Here is a 19,150-nt window from a genome sequence, read left to right as displayed (position 1 = left end):
AACTTTAACTTAAGTATTAAACAAATTCAAATTTAAATATACATTCATGACAAAACAGCATATCTGAACTTTGTGGTAGAGTTGTCTTATTTTTATCAAGTTGTATTATTTAGTTTTAAAATGTACTAATTGTAATAAAGTTAACAGTTCTGCGTTGTAACCCCAAGATGCAGACACAGGAGACGGCGTGCAAGTAAGATGTATTTAATGTCAAAAGAAGGCAAGTGCAGTTAGGGAGCGCACAAGACACGAAACTTCTTCCGGAAACAAACAAACTTGTCAGCGTAATAAAAGCACAAATAAACAGTTGACAAAAGCATGAGTCATTCATGAAACAGTTTACAATAGACACAGTTTACACAACGATCAAGCCCTGTCTGAAGCCTGATAGGAAACCCGGAACAGGTGTGCCCGAGTTGCCAATCAGAGACAGGTGAGATAAATAGTGCTTAGGCCATAAGGAGTGGTACGGTCGACAGGAAGTGAAAATAAAATAAGAGTGCGTAACAGGAATCATCCATCCATTTTCTACCGCTTGTCCCAAATTTAGAAAATAAGGAAACACAAAATGAGGACAGAACTAACGTGACAGGTCATGACACAACTATTAGACTTTTTTTCCCCCCAACAACGAGATAATCTTTTCAGAGACTTAAATTTTACTTGTCACAGTACTCTTATGCAACCTACTTTTTAGGACTTTTGTGAAAGAAGAAACACTACTTTTAGTCCATTACACCAGGGTGTACCTACCCTGCTCTCTGCCCGAGTGCAGCTGGGATAGGCTCCAGCCCCCCTGAAACCCCGGGAGGGACAAGCGGTAGAAAATGGATGGATGAACATTGAGTTCCATTACAATCGCTACATTTATTTATATCATCATTATATGTGTTTTTAATCAATTGATTATTACTTGCAAATACTAATTTATTTGGTTTGTTACAGAGAACTCTTCCACTCTCCCTGTGTCACATGACTTGGTTTCACCAATCCAACGTAAGCACTAGTGACCTGTGACTCCATTTCACCAATAGAAGTCATATGACCGCACTGGAGCAACACACTGTAAAATATGACATGAAGTCATACGATGCAGCTCAATCAATCAATCAATCATCCATCCATCCATTTCGACCGCTTATTCCCTTCAGTGTCGCGGGGGGCGCTGGAGCCTTTCTCAGCTACAATCGGGCGGAAGACGGGGTACACCCTGGACAAGTCGCCACCTCATCGCAGGGCCAACACAGATAGACAGACAACATTCACACTCACATTCACACACTAGGGCCAATTTAGTGTTGCCAATCAACCTATCCCCAGGTGCCTGTCTTTGGAGGTGGGAGGAAGCCGGAGCCCGGAGGGAACCCACGCAGTCACGGGGAGAACATGCAAACTCCACACAGAAAGATCCCGAGCGCAGGATCGAACCCAGGACCTTCGTATTGTGAGGCAGACGCACTAACCCCTCTCCCACTGTGCTGCCCATCTATCAATCAATCAAAGTTTATTTATATAGCCCTTAAAGGCCTACTGAAATGATTTTTTTTTATTTAAACGGGGATAGCAGATCCATTCTATGTGTCATACTTGATCATTTCGCGATATTGCCATATTTTTGCTGAAAGGATTTAGTAGAGAACATCGACGATAAAGTTCGCAACTTTTGGTCGCTTATTAAAAAAAGCCTTGCCTGTACCGGAAGTAGCGTGACGTCACAGGTTGAAAGGCTCCTCACATTTCCCCATTGTTTACACCAGCAGCGAGAGCGATTCGGACCGAGAAAGCGACGATTACCCCATTAATTTGAGCCAGGATGAAAGATTTGTGGATGAGGAACGTGGGAGTGAAGGACTAGAGTACAGTGCAGGACGCATCTTTTTTCGCTCTGACCGTAACTTAGGTACAAGCTAGCTCATTGGATTCCACACTCTCTCCTTTTTCTATTGTGGATCACAGATTTGTATTTTAAACCACCTCGGATACTATATCCTCTTGAAAATGAGAGTCGAGAACGCGAAATGGACATTCACAGTGACTTTTATCCCCACGACAATACATCGGCGAAACACTTTAGCTACGGAGCTTACGTGATAGCATCGGGCTTAACTGCATATAGAAACAAAAGAAATAAGCCCCTGACTGGAAGGATAGACAGAAAATCAACAATACTATTAAACCATGGACCTGTAAATACACGGTTAATGCTTTCCAGCCTGGCGAAGGTTAACAATGCTGTTGCTAACGACGCCATTGAAGCTAACTTAGCAACGGGACCTCACAGAGATATGCTAAAAACATTAGCTATCCACCTACGCCAGCCAGCCCTCATCTGCTCATCAACACCCGTGCTCACCTTCGTTCCAGCGATCGACGGAGCGACGAAGGACTTCACCCGATCATTCGTGCGGTCGGCAGCTAGCGTCGGATAGCGCGTCTGCTATCCAAGTCAAAGTCCTCCTGCTTGTGTTGCTGCAGCCAGCCGCTAATACACCGATCCCACCTACAACTTTCTTCTTTGCAGTCTTCATTGTTCATTAAACAAATTGCAAAACATTCACCAACACAGATGTCCAGAATACTGTGGAATTTTGAGATGAAAACAGAGCTTTTTGTATTGGATTCAATGATGTCCGAATACTTCCGTTTCAACGATTGACGTCACGCACATACGTCATCATACATAGACGTTTTCAACCGGAAGTTTAGCGGGAAATTTAAAATTGCACTTTATAAGTTAACCCGGCCGTATTGGCATGTGTTGCAATGTTAAGATTTCATCACTGATATATAAACTATCAGACTGCGTGGTCGGTAGTAGTGGGTTTCAAGCCACAACGACATCCTCGGCTAAGATCCCACAACTCTTCAATGTTTACTTACAAGCTCAGAAAAAAAACATTGATATCATGTGCTGTCATCTGTGTCAGTAGAAATGTTCACAGTACAAGAAGCCCACTTTCTACTAGAGAAAACATGGTACTGTAAAATGTAGATGTTTTTTATGTTTTAGCTGCACATATGCTAATATTAGCCCTTTTATAACGTCATAAGTGACTGTAAAATGTACTTATTGTGTAGTAAATTCTGTAGTAGTGGCTCTCTGTCTCACACACACACACACACACACACACACACACACACACACACACACACACAAACCAACTATGGTTGTAGTGCAAGTACCACTGTAATATAGTTATGAAATAAATATGAAGTTACTCACTAGTTAGTCAGTACTTGCATAATTGTTTCACTGAATACTTACTTTTAGTCAAGTAATCATTTTGATGACTATTTTTTAACTTGTACTTGAGTCATAATTTTTGGCTTTATTGGCTACTCTCCCCACCTATGGGTAAGACGTAAACGCTGGTAGTCGACCATTTTTGTTTGCTGGTCCCATTTTTTTGGTGCATTTGGTAAATGTTTATTGTAGTCATTCTTTGTTTTTGTGTTATGTTCCGATGTGGGCCATTCTGCAAGCACAGAGGTCTCCAACAGCTCACTACTTGATTGTGAGTAGCTCACTAAAAGGTCAAAGAATATTATTTAATATCAATACAACTTAAATTCAGACCTTGTGCCTCTTTTTGATGGCAAAGGATCACAAACTAGCATGAAGATAATAGCTGCACTGTTGGAGTGGAGATCTGCTTTGTCAATAAAGTACAATTGAAATGTTGTCATATCAATAAAATACAAATCTGTCACCTCACTTTATAGCAGCTCAAATTGTGATGAACTTTGAAGACACCTGCTGTAGAATAAAAAAGGAGCTGTGGGCCGCTGATCACCCCCGGGCGGCATTTTGGATCCCGCTGCGTGACTTCAACAGAAACATATGCCATTACATGAGAGGTCCACTTATTATCATGTCAAAAACTACACAGAAATCAAAGTTATATTCTTATGGTTTGAATTGAATACAAAGGTGCAGAATCTGAAGCGCTCCAAAATATGTGAGGGCGGATATGCTCCTTCTTTTATTCATATTTCTTTGCTTTTTATAGAATTGTAATTACACAACTGAATGCTGAGAATCAAGCTTTCATACACTGCAGTGGGTCACAAATATATTATTTGGGGTTTTTTTGTGCAAATGCTAAACATCTAGAATTACTTTTATTCATTGTGTCACTGTTAATAACATATACATTTCCTTAAGTATTTTCAATAATGATTTACTTCCATTGCTCCTTTTTATTGCACTTAAAGGAAGCTCAAACGCAGAACTAAAACACGGAATCAAACAACCACAAAAATGCCGCTGTGCGACGTCAAAAACACACCTGTTTTATCCCAACGCTGTCCCTCACACAATGTACTTTAATCAGTATCAGTGTCTTTATTCAGAAATAAACTAGATATTATCAGGTTCCCAATATTTCAACTCATAACAAGGTGTGCGTAAAATAACAGATAACAGAACAATAACAGAAAATCATTAGGAACGTACAGTGCATCCGGAAATGAGTCACGGTGCTTCAAATTTTCCACATTTTGTTATTTTAAAGCCTTATTCTAAAATGGAATAGATGCATTTTTGTCATAAAAAATCTACATACAATAACCCATATTGATAATGTGAAAATATGTATTTAAAAATGTTTGCAAATGTATTGAAAATAAAAAATCACATGTACATACTGTAAGTATTCACTGTCTTTGCTCAACACTTAGTTGATGCACCTTTGGCAGCAATTACAGCCTCAAGTCTATTTGAATACGATGCCACAAGTTTGGCACACCTATCTTTGGGCAGTTACACATAATCCTCTTTGCAGCACCTCTCAAGCTCCAACAGGTTGGATGGGAAACGTTGTTTTTCATCTAGGATGTCTTTGTACACTGCTACATTCATTTTTCCCTCTATCCTGACTAGTCTCCCAGTTCCTGTGCTAAAAAAAACATCCCCACTGCATGATGCTGCCACCACCATGCTTCACTGTAGGAATTGGTTTTCCTCCAAACATGACACCTTGCATTCACGCCAAAGAGTTCAACCTTTGTTTCGTCAGACCAGAGAAGTTTGTTTTCCAGGTGCATTTTGGCAAACTTTTTACCAAGAAATGGATTCCGTCTGGCCAATGTGTATCAACAAAGTATTGAGCAAAGGCTGTGAATACTTATGTACATTTGTTTTATGTTTTTATCTTTTAAGACATTTGTATAAATTTAAAAAAAAAAACTTTTCACATTGTCATTTTGGGGTATTGTGTGTAGAATTTTGAGGACAACAATGAATGTATTGCATTTTGGATTAAGGCTACAAAATAACAAAATGTGGAAAAATTGAAGCACTGTGAATACTTTCTGAATGCCTGTAATTAATGCCTTGTTTTTAGATGTGCGAGGACAAGCAAAGTCTACACAGAGATGTTCTAAGCCTCAATGGTCCTGACTGTGAGGCCGACATGCAAACCACCGTGCAGCCTGCTATGATATGCTGTGATGTATTCACAGACACTTTTTGAGAGATTTGCAGTGTCTGAGTTTGTTCAGTCATCTTTGTCTGGGGACAGCAGTAGGACAGGAGCAGGATGGTGTCCCCACCCCTCCTTCTCTGTCCCCCCCCTCCCATGTCAAGCCGGGCGCTGTGTTTACTCTCCTAATTGCAGGGGAGGGGCCGGCTGACAGGCGAGCCATCACAGAGTCCCCACAGGCCCGAGGCTGGGAAACGCTACAAACGGCCGCCGCTGTCTCCTCCCGAAAGCGACGACGATGTCCAACTGTCACGGAGGGGCCTTGCCTGGCAATGCAGCCAAAGAGAGATATTAAAGAGTTGAGAGGATTTGGCAGTGTTGCTACACTTGAGAAGTCCAAGTGGGATGTTGGGGGCATCGCCAAAGTGTCATTCAAAGCAAAGTGGGCTGTGGACAAGGAGACAACAAACTGGGGCTTATTTACTTTAGAGGCCCATGAGTCTGCCATTTTACAGGTAAACATAGAAAAGGTAAATGACACCTACAGGTTAGGAATTCTGTTACATTTATAAGTGTGTCTAACTAATAAATACCATTTATGTTTGACAAGTACAAAGTCAACGTGGACTCATTAATCTGATGTACTTTATAAATGTCCCCGATTATGCAAAATTGACTTTTTATTGATGTTAAAACAGTAATATATGTCCCTCGAGTGTGTTTATGAGTGCCAAAAGAAGAGAAAATCTATAATCTCCCTCACTTCACTTTTTTACTCCACTTTTGAAAGAAGAGGCTCTCAATTGTTGTTAATTGATGTTCCGTGTTTTTGTGATGTCATATATTTTAGTTGTACCTCAACTTAAGAGTTCCCCAACTTAAGAGTGTTTTGAAATAAGAGCTGTCTTTTGGCTAATTGTTACCCCGGGTTACCACTGGATACAGAACGGCGCGCCGTGGAGGCGGTGTCTTCCCGTTTCCACTCAGGTCAGTATGTCGATTTCCACCCCTTGCGCACGGTGATGCTACGCCGGTGCCGTACCGCATCCCTGCATGCACTAAATATATGCAGAGCTTCTATATTTGCCAGATGGCACAACAAAGCAGCTCAATTTAGCTAAAATCGTATTGTGTGGGTCAAGAAATCAGGCACAAACACAAAATAAATGATCCGGTTTACTTAAAAAAAAAAAAAGGGGTATCGTATTTTGTACTTTGAAGTGTTCTAATGGGCGGGGACGGACATGAAGTTAACTTTTGAAAGGTTTTCAGAAGTAATTTGACCTCGTTGACACAAATGGATGAAGACAAGATGATTCGTCCGAAATCAGAGAATCATATTACAGGCATTTACTGAACAGCTATTTGGGGGCCTGTGTCAAATACCAGCTGATACGGGACAATAAGCAGGGGAGTAGTTAATGGGAGTTGAATGATATGTGTGTGTGTGTGCGTGTGCGTGTGCGTGTGCGTGTGCGTGTGCGTGCGTGCGTGCGTGCGTGCGTGCGTGCGTGCGTGCGTGCGTGCGTGCGTGCGTGCGTGTGTGCGTGCGTGCGTGTGTGTGTGTGTGTGATGCTGGCCTGATGTTACTGCTGTGTTATTGCTTGCTACAAATAAAGAAAAAATAAAGTTGTCGTTCTGCGAGGCAAAACTGTCGTCTTTTCCACGAGTCAAGTCAAGTCAGTACTGTCACAGACGCCCGTCTGTGGGTATTGATGGACTGCAAAGCTCAAGACGTTCCGCAGGTGTTGCCGTTCAGCAGCCATTACGTATCTCGAGTGGGCAGGACTGAGTTTATTTGCTTCTGCTCCTCTGGAAGGACAGAATAAACTGTTTGTGGTTCGCTGTAGTACAACGCCTATTTTCACGTGATTACGAACGCATTTGCGAGATCTTGTAAAAGTCTACAGTGCGCATCAAACGGCGATGGGGATTGGCAGACAGCGGATGACAGAGACGTTCCGTGGTGGCGGCGTTCAGCAGCCCTTATGCATCCAGTGGAAAAACCGGGCTTACGCTTTAAGTTGCCGGCAAAAATTTGTGCTACAAAAATCCCTGCCTTTAGTTCCCGTAGCAAATGTCACAGTGAACCTCGTAAGATTTGACCAAAATATCCTTTCTTAGTCACTAGCATTATTTATAGCAGTTTAACACCAGCCAAATTAATATCTCAATTATTTATTAGGATATGGAAAAGCTGCTGATGTTGTGTTTGACGAACAGTAGCTGGACGGAGATACCGTAGAGGTCCGTTTTCCAAGGCAAATGATGTACATTACCAGTAATCACTGTATTTTTGTACTACGGCATATTACATGTTAAAATTGTGCTGTTTTTGGGGGGGGCCAAGAACCAATTAAAAAAATGTTTTATTTCATTTCAATGTGCGACAGTGATCTGAGATACAATTGTTTTGAGTTAAGAGTTCCGTCAGAGAACCAATTACGCTCGTAAATTGAGGTACTACTGTAATTTTTTTTTTTTTTTTAAAGATGCCTTTGCTTCACATTCTACAATAATGCCCGGAGCTCTTCCATATACTTTATATTTCAGTCAGCTACATGACATCTCAGGTTTTTTTTCTTCCAACAATTAGGCTATCCTTGCTGTTAAAAAGTGTCATGTTAGCATAGCTATGTGAGCTACAGTGCCAACGTTTGTGTCCTACTCCTTAATGTTACGTTGTTGTGTGCAATACATTGCATCTATTACAATGACTATTGTGCAGATTTACAGTGTTCTGCATCTGTTAAAAAGTGGATAAAAGCTTCTAAGAGACACACACATTTCATTAGCATTAAAGCTGCGAACACATAAAGCGTCCTGTTCCCCATTAAGCAGGGGGGTAGTTAAAAGCATTTTAAACTGTCTAAACGTCTTAAGGCCAAATTTGGGGCAGCACACTTCAAATACACTATTGTGGGACCTCAGATGATTTGAACAATAATATGAAATATGGGAAATAATTGTAACCTTTATTTTAAACGTGCACTCAAGTATGTGTTTCTCTTAGAAAATAAAGAATTCAAATGCTTGCGTACGTGAAAGTCTGATAGCGTCAGTCAAACATTATCTTTGTGAAGTGAGAATTGTTGATTCAGCGCAAAAAACAGAGGGAAAATGGAAGTTGCATTCAGTGGTTTTTTTTCTTTTTTTATATACATCGGGGCCCTCTTGGAAACAAGATGCTGTATCTCAAGGGGATAAATAAAACTGAAATGACATGCTTTATTCTTATATTCCATTAATACCTGTTTATTCTGTGTGCCATACACTGTCCCATAAACAGTGTATATGGTGTTGCTGCTATCGGAACCTTAATTTCCACCTGGGTAATCAATGAAGCTCTATCTTAGTGATTCTCAAACTGTGCTATGTTTTCAACTAGTGGTACACTGGCTCCATCCAGTGGTTTAGTGAATCACTTGATTAAAGTACAGGGTTTTATGTTCCTATATTCAAACACAGTGTTACTGTTCAAACTGTGCAAAATGTTACAGTAGCCACAAATATTAAATATACTTGTTAAATAAAACCATATTTTTGATGAATACTTAGGCCTACTATGCCACTTCATTTTAACGGTGGTCATTATGGTGGTACTTGGAGAGCCTAGTTTTTTCTGAGGTGGTACTTGATCATTTATTTATTTATTGTTTAAGTTTGAGAACCACTGCTCCATCTCATCATTGTATTTTATGAAGGGGTAAAATACAAATAAAATAACATGTGCTTCTTCCTACTCCTTTTACGGGCATGTTGAATAGTGTAAATTTGTTTGAAAAAAACAATGAGATTTATACCAGTTATTCTCAAACCGTGATACGTGTACCACTGGTGGTATGCGGACTCCATCCGGTGGTACGCCAAATAATCACCTGATTAAAGTACAGTGTTTTATTTTCCTGTATTCAAACATTCAAACAGTGTCACTGTTTACATTGTGTATAATGTTACAGTGATCAAAATATTAAATATGCTTGTTAACTAAAACCTTGCCTTGTTTTTACAAATACTTAGGCCTACTACGCTACTGTATTTTAATTTTGGCCATTATGGTGATAATTGAAGAGCCACTGGTTTTTTTTTTCTGAGGTTGTACTTGGTGAAAAAGTTTGATACAGTATATGCAATACAAACAATACAAAAAAGAGCTGGATTTAACATACAGAGGAGTGAATAAGTGCATGTGTGTGTGTGCGTGTGTGTGTGTGTGTGTGTGTGTGTGTGTGTGTGTGTGTGTGTGTGTGTGTGTGTGTGTGTGTGTGTGTGTGTGTGTGTGTGTGTGTGTGTGTGTGTGTGTGTGTGTGTGTGTGTATACACTAACCGTCCGCACATGTAGAAAGGTCTAATCCACTGAGGGTTGTAAGCAGGGGGTGTCACGGTGGAGCTGACCCTATCACATATTCAGGTCAAACCAACAAAATGGTGAGGAGAGGAAGGTTCAAGAGAAGAGTCACCTCTTCAGGAGAAGACACTCACCTCACAGGCAAAAAAAAGAAAAACATTTGATGAATCATGAATAGCCGCGCTATGTTGTGACCATACTCCCCCTTATAAAAAAAGGACTATAAGGGGATTAGACATGAAATCACACATTGTAAGGTTTTCTAATGTGTTATGAATGCCTCCCAAAATCTAATTCAAATCCCAGGTTGCCAAATAAGCCTGAACAAATCCTCCACTTTGAAGATTCCACAGGTCTGGTCTGCAGGGCAGCTTTTAGCACGCCGTGTACGCACCTCCATGTGCACGCAGGAGGCACACAGACGTCTTCATTGGTAAACATTTATTTTTACCCGCTCCCTTATATACCTCAGTTCATAACAGAGGCCACGTTTGTGTGTGTGGCGACCTCCCTTTTATTTGACCTCCACTTTGTCGTCCTGCGTCCCCACTTTGCCTCCTTGTTGATCAGCTGTGTTTAATTGCATCCCTTTGTTTTTCGGCAGCCTCCTGCACACACACACGACACAACAACAATTACGGCTTTAATTAAAAGGCGTCAACTTGGCAAACACACACACACACACACACACACACATACAGTGGCGGCCTTGTGGGGCCTATATTGGAGAACATGACTGCAAAATAAAACCCTTAGAATTACAAAATGTGTGGCAGTTTTCATAAAAACAACAACTATATTTTAGATATATGACTGCATATTTTAATGGATTTTATTCCCAGACTTTATGTTTTTTACATATATTTTTCAATATTTAATGAGCACATATGTGACCTGTGGGGTCATGTTGGAATTACTTCAGTTGCATTTTGCCATCCTTAAGGAGAATGTGCATTATTGTAGTGATGGCATCATATCTCAGGCTAATTAAAATACAGCTTGTGCATGATCTTCATTTGGCTCTCATATCCGCCCCTTTCTCTCTCTCTCTCTCTCTTGCACACACACACACACACACACTCACACACAGTTTAATAATGGCACAATAAGAAAGATTAGAGTTTTGCTGCAAGATAAACTCAATCTTTTTCTCATATTTGTTGTAAGTATATGCTATTGAGAATGTAAAACATTTTAGTGTAGCAAACTGTAAAAAAAAATTAATGAAATGAATTTAAACGCCTTTCCTTTTCTTTTTTCTAAAGCTGAGAATAAATTCCTCCAACACATTCCTCCTCTTCAACCATGCAGATATGAAGCAAGCAGTTAAAAAAGATGTATAATATATGTGATGAATGCATGCCAGTATTCCAATTCCCAACAGCATGTCTTATTTGCTGTCTTTAAATATTTATGATGGATTTGTTTATTCTTTTTATTTCTAAATATAACGTGCAGAGGCAGTGATCTTGCACAAATGGCTCCCGTGGCTGGGTGAAAGAATCTTAGGTGGGATGGAGATGGAGAAGGCCGGCATGCATCCTCTGCAGCCTCAGGTTGAGTGCAGCAGAGGCGGAGATAAAAGGCGGGAGTCAGGGGGAGCTGTGCAGCCCGCCAGGGGCGCTTAACTCCTTGTGCTTTTAAACGTCCTTTTAACACGCACAGTCCCCGCGGAGGCCCGCTTTACCATCCCATCAATTATTGAGCTCCTTGCGCACGCAGAGATGCACCGTGAGAAACCGCTGCGGACTTACTCCTTTTGCACGCATTATTGCAATAATAGGAAATATATCACAATGAGGGAAACCCAAAATGAAGACATTGTTTTATGCATGAATGCATATGCAATTTATTTTATAAAAAAGTAAAAATAAATAACCATGCAGTATTATTGTAATTAAATGTTTCCTTGCATTTAGAGATAATATAATTAGTTGGCTTCATTTAAAAATAAATAAAGTTTATGCAGTGTATTTGATTAACAAAATAATAAAATATAATCAAAAATGGATTGACTTTAAAAAAAATTATAATAATCTGGTATAGCATTTAATGAAATGTTTAGATTTATAAAGAATGGTCATGCAGCCTTTTTTTCCACCAGTTACGAATATTGCAAGCAATTATTGAGTTTAGAAAATATATATTTTTATTTCAATTCTACTAATACCTGAGTGTGTGCTGCAGTTCGTTCCAAGAAGAAGAAGAAGAAGAAGAAGATGAAGAACCCTCTGCTCAGGTGAAAGCTGGTGTGTTGAAAGAAATCCGACTTGTGAAGATCCAAAACAAAACCTTTTCCTCTGCGTTGGAATCTGTGGGGAGAGCGTGAGGGTTCAGTGTGTGTGCGTGTGCGTGTGCGTGGAGTGTGCACGGCCTTACTTATATTAAGCAGCCCCGAAGCCAGAAGAGGCTCCTATACATCATAATCAATATTGCAATATATACACAACAAAATAACACACCGTTTGAAGCTATGTGATCATTTAGTTTAATATCAAAGCAATAATATAGAAAATGATTTAAAAAGTATTTTACCTTGCAGCTCGTTCTCCTGACTCGTGAACGTCTTCACCCTCCTCGTGCACACGTGTGTGTGCGTCTGCGTGTGCGTGTGGCGAATGAGATGAGGTCACTTTTTTGTAACTAAATCTCTAAATCCTCTTTTTGGCTACACGAGAGGAAGCAGGCGTTTTTTGTTTGTTTGTTTTTTTAACTCTCTCAATGAAATGTGATTCATTTGTGCTACAATAGTCAAATAGTGCTAATGCATCTTGGGATGTTTTTTTATGGAATTATTTTGTGAAGTGTTGTGCTGATGTGATTTCCACTTTGAATGTGCACTTGTCATCCGGGCCACTGGATGAGGACCGTGGGTCCAAAGTGGCTGCGTGACAGTCCTCGCCAGCCGTGGGAGAGAGCTGAGCTCCTATTGGCTGACACTTTGTACAAAATCCAACTCCAGGCACTTCACTCCCAACACACCAACAAATCGTAAAGGCGCACATGCTTCCTCCTCCTCCTCCTCCTCCTCCTCCTCCTCTTCTTCTTCTTCCTCCTCCTCCTCCATCATCATCATCATCATCATCATCATCATCAGTGCGCCGCTGCAGCAGTGCTTCCAAACCTGCAGCAGAAGCTCCACGTTCAACTTTCTTTTCTCACACTGCGGATTTTTCTGCCTTTTTTCGGGCTTCTTCTTCTACTTTGTGGCCTCTTCGTTGTCGCTCGGAATCCAGCAGGACGTCGCTGATTCGCTATTGGCTGACTTTATTAGCGCAGGAGGACACGCACAAGACATTTGCACTCTTTAGGGGCTAAGGTGGGTTCACTTTTTGCGCTTTTTTTCAACCCTTGAAATGTGAATAGCGCGGATAATTATTAGCTGTAAACATTAACATAACAATAAAAGACGTGGGGGGCGTGGGGCGGGGGGACACAATAAAAGACGGAAAATCTATTTTCTAGGAATAACAAACGTTTTATTAAAATACTAATTAAAATAGAAGTGTAAAAAACATTTTGTATTATCATTATTACTTTTTTATATAAACTATTGCACATAAATATTGTCTTGAAAAAATACCCCCCCCCCACCCCCCCCAAAAAAAGAAAAAAGTAACAATAAAAATAAAAAGCCTTTAGTTATACATTATCTAATTTTTTTTAATTCAATTATAGTAGAGTTGTAGGTTACGAATAAAACAATTTTTAAAAACATTTATTTTGGGCCTTCTGTATTTTTAAACATTTGAAGTCCATCTCTGTTCATCGTATTGAATTTAGAGGGTAATAAAGCAACATGTCACATTTAATAAACTATTAGTAATATATGAAGAGCGTTCTCCTCCATAACAATAATACATATATTAACAAAATATGACGCAATATTACTGCAATTATACTCGGATGATCTCGTTAATTAATCAATACGTTTGAAAAAAAAAATAGATCTATAATAATTACACTCCTGCATGGATGATGATGATGATGATGATGATGACTATTGAGCGGCAGTGTGCAACTGGTCCACGGTCATTTTTTAAAAGCCTGACAGATTGAGAAGAGGAGGTTACAACTGTAGGAAATAACGAAATGATGATCAAGCACATTATTTGTAGTTAAATGGCACTATCAACATTTAAAGCATTTTAACAATGCAAATATATATATTTTACATTTTATATGGAAACTTACCACCAAAGAAATTGATAGATTTTTCAAAAATGTTGTTTGTAAAAACTGTTTATTAATTATCGTATATGTTTTGGTTGCTATGTATTTGACTGTACTTGTTGCACTATGTAAGTGTTGATTTTTCTAAACTCTAAGTGGTATTCTCTTCTTTTATTTTGGTTTAGGTGCCGACAGGAAGAGTGTGTGTGTGTGTGTGTGAGTGTGTGTGTGTGTGTGTGTGTGTGTGTGTGTGTCAGTGTGTGTGTGGGACCAAGACAGGACAGCAGGTCCCCTTCAGGATCCTCATCCATTTTCAACATTTTCTCCAACTTGAACCCCCAGACGAACATTAGCATGATGTCATATTTAAAGCAACCACCTTACACAGTCAATGGCCTCAGCTTAACTACTTCCGGGATGGACCTCTTACATCCGTCCGTGGGCTATCCAGGTGAGTGTCAACTTTATCCAAAAAAAATAAAACATCCCAAGAATGGATGTTGGCTGTTAAACATTTCTTTTAAAACAAATTAATGTTGTAGGTTGATTTTTGTGCATCTCTTTATAATGTCACCTACAGCAGGGTTCGTAAATTACGCAACCCGCAACAAGGCCCATTGTCGTTATATGTTAGACGTAATTATTATTTTTAAATGGTAATAAAAGGGCATATGTACATATTTAAATGTATATCTCCATTTTTTTTACAGCGACGCCACGGAAGCAGAGAAGAGAGAGGACTACTTTTACGCGCGCGCAGCTCGACGTCTTGGAAGCGTTGTTCGCCAAAACGAGGTATCCGGACATATTCATGCGCGAGGAAGTGGCGCTGAAAATCAATCTACCTGAGTCTCGTGTACAGGTGAGTTAGCGTGTTCTTTGGTGGAAAATGTGTAAATTACTTTTCTTTTTTTTTTTCTTTTTCTTTTTTTTTACGTTTGTTAATTTGATGGATATTTAGACTGAATGAGGCCCTAAAATGTAAAACAAAACATTTTCAAGTAAAAATGAAATTGTCCAATATATTTTTATTAATGAAAAAAAAGGTTTTGTATAGACGCATCATCCTACCAAAACACAGCATTGTGCATTAAAATGTCTTATAACACAATATTTGCTTCCTATTAAATTTGCTTAATTCTTACAAACTAACATACTTAACAGAATATGAGAAAAAAAAACATATATTCCATAAGAAGACGAAATTAACATATTCCAGCTGTTTATATCATACTCCGTTGAAAATATTGTACACTTTGTATTTGTTTTTACAGTTATAGTTGAGACATAACGATATTGTCAAACCCGATTGGAAGTGAAATTAAAATCGAATTTAAATAAGTCCTAAACTTGCATTAAAATATAGCAAATTTAACTGAAATAAACACCATGACTTTTGAGCACATAATGGTTAGATCAAATAATCTAGATTTGATTTATTTTTTTATTTTTTTAATTGTGTTATTTAATTGTGTTATTTATTTTTTTCGATTCTGAGGGACTTAGAAAACGAAATAAAATGTTTACTAAAAACTTTGAGGATGTGTTTTTGCTAAAGCGTGCGTTCCTGTAATATTCCTTTATATTGTCCATGTTTTTCTGTAGTTTACATGCTAATATTCGATTGTTGTTTATATTTTACCAGGTGAAGTGCTATGTAAATCAAATGTATATGTGTTTGTTTTTTTTGTGAGAAAAGGAACTAAAAGGATCATGTGTGATAATATAACTGTGTGGCTTCCCGCAGGTGTGGTTCAAGAACCGGCGTGCAAAGTGTCGCCAGCAGCAGCAACAACAGCAGAACGGCGGGCAGAACAAGGCTCGACCCGCCAAAAAGAAAAGTTCCCCGACCCGAGACGTGAGCTCCGAGAGCGGCGCCAGCGGTCAGTTTACTCCCCCCGCCAGCACCACCACAGTCCCGGCCATCTCCACCAGCACGGCGCCGGTGTCCATCTGGAGCCCGGCCTCCATCTCCCCGCTCTCGGACCCGCTGTCCACGTCGTCGTCGTGCATGCAGAGGTCCTACCCCATGACCTACACGCAGGCCTCGGGCTACGGCCAGAGCTACGCGGGCTCCACGTCCTACTTCGGCGGCATGGATTGCGGCTCTTACCTCGCCCCCATGCACCACCAGTTGTCCGGCCCGGGCTCGACCCTCAGCCCGATGAGCACAAACGCGGTGGCCGGCCACCTCAACCAGTCCCCGGCGTCCCTCCCCACGCAGGGCTACGGCACGTCCGGCCTGGGCTTCAACTCCACGGCCGACTGCCTGGATTATAAGGACCAAGCCGCGTCGTGGAAGCTGAACTTCAACGCAGATTGCTTGGATTATAAAGATCAGACCTCATCGTGGAAATTCCAGGTCCTGTGAAGACACGACAGACCCTCATGAAACTCTCACAGGAGGAGAGTCCTCACTTTTTTTTTTTAATTTATTTTAGCACTGGCAAAGTTCTTCTCCTCACCTGTAGACACTCATCCATGTCCGTCACACCTGTCGAGGACACATTTTCCACCTGCGAGGCCACGGAACTATCCCACTGGACCACGATGGACATGGATGCACTACTTTATTTAAGACAAAAAAAGAAGTGTTTATAAAGAATCAATATGTAGTTTCTAAGAGACAATCAGTGTGTGTCTTATATAAATGGTGTGGTTTTTTTTATCTGTGCTAGCCTTCGATACTGTGATCTGTTGTATTGTATGCAATCTGTCAGACCCTCCACGCATCACACTCTCTGCAGCTTTTCGTGGGTAAGGGGGAGCACGCTAATGATTCGATGAGACTTTCCAAGTGGTATAGTAGTAATGATGACGGGTTACACACACACACACACACACACACACACACACACACACACACACACACACACACACACACACACACACACACACACACACACACACACACACACACACACACACACACACACACACACACTTGTCCACTGGATCTCAACATGATTGTGGGTTCCAAAGATGCTGTGACCTCCCCCATTGAAAAGGCATGAATAATTACAATAAAAAAAAAAAAAGAAAGAAAAAGGTACCATGATGAACTTTCAGTTAATCACTTCATGTGCTTGTCGTGGACGAATGAAACAAATAGTGGAGTTAAAAATACTGATTTTCATAGAAAATGTCACGCATTGGGTATTTTTTTATTTATCAAAATTGTCATGTTATGTTTTATTTAAATTGTAAATTCAAAGTAAATTACTTTCTTTTTTCCTTTTTTTTTTTTTTTTTACACTAACGCAGTAATTAACTGTGAAGTTCAATTTGGAGGGTGATGTTTTATTGCAATAATTTAAATCCAGTATTTTACTGTGGGGAAAAAAAGACTGTTAAATGCTGTGAAGTCCTGGTCATTTTTACACTGCAGTGTGAACATTTTTACAGTGGGGGGAGAAATTGTTTACATACTCATTTCAAACAGCCCCAGCAAAAGGAAAAAAACATGCAGTGTTTAATCCCATAAAAATATGTTAATTCCATCATTTTTGCCATAGCAACAGTGTGCGCACATTCAATGCCCAAGTATGTTTAAATAACACTAATTTGCATTAATGTGAGTGTGAATGTTGTCTGTCTATCTGTGTTGGCCCTGCGATGAGGTGGCGACTTGTCCAGGGTGTACCCCGCCTTCCGCCCGATTGTAGCTGAGATAGGCTCCAGCGCCCCCCGCGACCCCGAAGGGAATAAGTGGTAGAAAATGGATGGATGGATGGATGCATTTATTGTGCAGAATCATCTAAAAAAAAAAGTAAAAATATACCATTTCATGGCATTCACAGTATTTTTTCACAGTAAAATACTGTAATGAAAATGTACTCCAACATTACAACAAATGACTGTAAAAATTACAATACCTTACATTCCACAGTAATTAACTGCTATTTCACAGCAAAATATTGCAATTATAGTCCTCTTTAATATCACAACAAATGACTGTTAACTCAAACTGATTTGTCTCTGAAGGGTTTCTACGTTCCAGACAGTGGTGGTGTGCTGTTCAACCAAGAGAGTTTTTAACAATAAAAGTACACTTACAGCATTTAGTTGTAACTTTAATTAATCACAAAATCACAGCTTTGCAGTCACAGTAAATTGCTATATTTTACAGTAAATGACTGTAAATGTTTCTTTGCATGAATGCAATTATTAGTTAGCAATTTGCTGTAAATTTGCAAAGCCAATGTTTACAATGTAAACATGTTCATAATGTGTAAAAAGGGAACTGACTCACTCACTAAAAGTCACTTTGACTTCCAAAGTGCAGAGTCAAGGATGCCTTCTAAAGAAGGAGGGGGTGCTTGTGTTTATCTACCTGCTATACTTAAAACTCCCCAACAAAGTCAGAGACTATTATGGGATGTGTAATGAGTCGACATGGCTCTGTAGCAGGGCTAATTGTTAGAAGTCCAACATTCAATTAGCATCCTTGACATTGCCAATAATCTCTCTTTCATTGCAGCCTCCACTGGAGGAGAGCACTAATTAAAAGCCTTGCTTGAAATAATCGAAGCGTTAAAAAAAAAAAAAAAAAAAAAAAGACAAGAGACACTTTGATTCCACTCCTGGACGCTCGTTAGTGCGCACGTGTCATTTGTTTAAAAAGAAAAACGTCTAAGAGTCTTTAGATTTCACCCAAGGGTAAAAGTGCATGCAGGTTTGTCCACTAATATGCTGAGAAAGAGGCAGTGCGTCGTTATGGTGATAAACAATACAACAATTGAATTAGGAGACAATAGCCGGACGCTTGAATATTCATGAGTTGAGTCTGCAATGGTGGGAACTACTACACTTTCTACAAACAAACTATTTACTATACTCCACAGCATGCATTCTATAAGGGGTTTTTCCCATGAATACCCGTTATTATGCATGACATTGAAGTTTCTTGATTTTGAAACACAATATTGTGGTAGAAGTTGGGCAACAACAAAAAACCAGGTGCATTGATAGATGCACTAAATGACAACATGTTATTGTAACCTTGCAGCCGGCAGACCCTGCAAAGTGCACAAGTCAGAGGAGAGATTAAAGATGGCCTCCACAATGTGTCATATGCATACAATGAGTTTTAATCAAGACTTTAGCGGCATATGGGCCCAACAGACGCTGCATTAATCCCCCCTGTTTTGGAGGGAGCGGCGGCGGGCTGCGCGGCGCCCCTCGGCCCCCGCAATGGGTGCTGCTG

The 19,150-nt window shown here is 39.9% G+C and overlaps 1 protein-coding gene and 1 long non-coding RNA gene across 3 annotated transcripts; one reads left to right on the top strand and one right to left on the bottom strand.

Annotated features, from left to right (window-relative positions):
* Positions 1–5,576: 5,576 nt before the first annotated feature.
* LOC133645795 (uncharacterized) lies at positions 5,577–12,605 on the bottom strand. Of its 2 annotated transcripts, none has more exons than XR_009825211.1 (4): positions 12,307–12,605; positions 11,942–12,083; positions 9,751–10,379; positions 5,577–5,870 (listed from the first exon to the last, which is right to left on the bottom strand). It is a non-coding gene; the product is annotated as an uncharacterized LOC133645795 (long non-coding RNA). The 2 variants fall into 2 exon arrangements; XR_009825210.1 differs by having other exon boundaries at positions 5,577–5,749.
* A 160-nt stretch (positions 12,606–12,765) lies between these two features.
* Positions 12,766–18,186, top strand: LOC133645794 (homeobox protein OTX2). The gene is made up of 4 exons (XM_062040668.1): positions 12,766–13,090; positions 14,130–14,395; positions 14,655–14,806; positions 15,692–18,186. The coding sequence occupies exons 2-4, from the start codon at positions 14,299–14,301 to the stop codon at positions 16,313–16,315; spliced, it is 873 nt and encodes a 290-aa protein (XP_061896652.1). The 5' UTR covers positions 12,766–13,090; positions 14,130–14,298; the 3' UTR covers positions 16,316–18,186.
* The last annotated feature ends 964 nt before the right edge of the window (positions 18,187–19,150 follow it).

This window comes from Entelurus aequoreus, linkage group LG03, assembly GCF_033978785.1.
Source record: "Entelurus aequoreus isolate RoL-2023_Sb linkage group LG03, RoL_Eaeq_v1.1, whole genome shotgun sequence".
Lineage (NCBI taxonomy): Eukaryota > Metazoa > Chordata > Actinopteri > Syngnathiformes > Syngnathidae > Entelurus > Entelurus aequoreus.
This window is presented reverse-complemented; position numbering and strand designations above follow the sequence as displayed.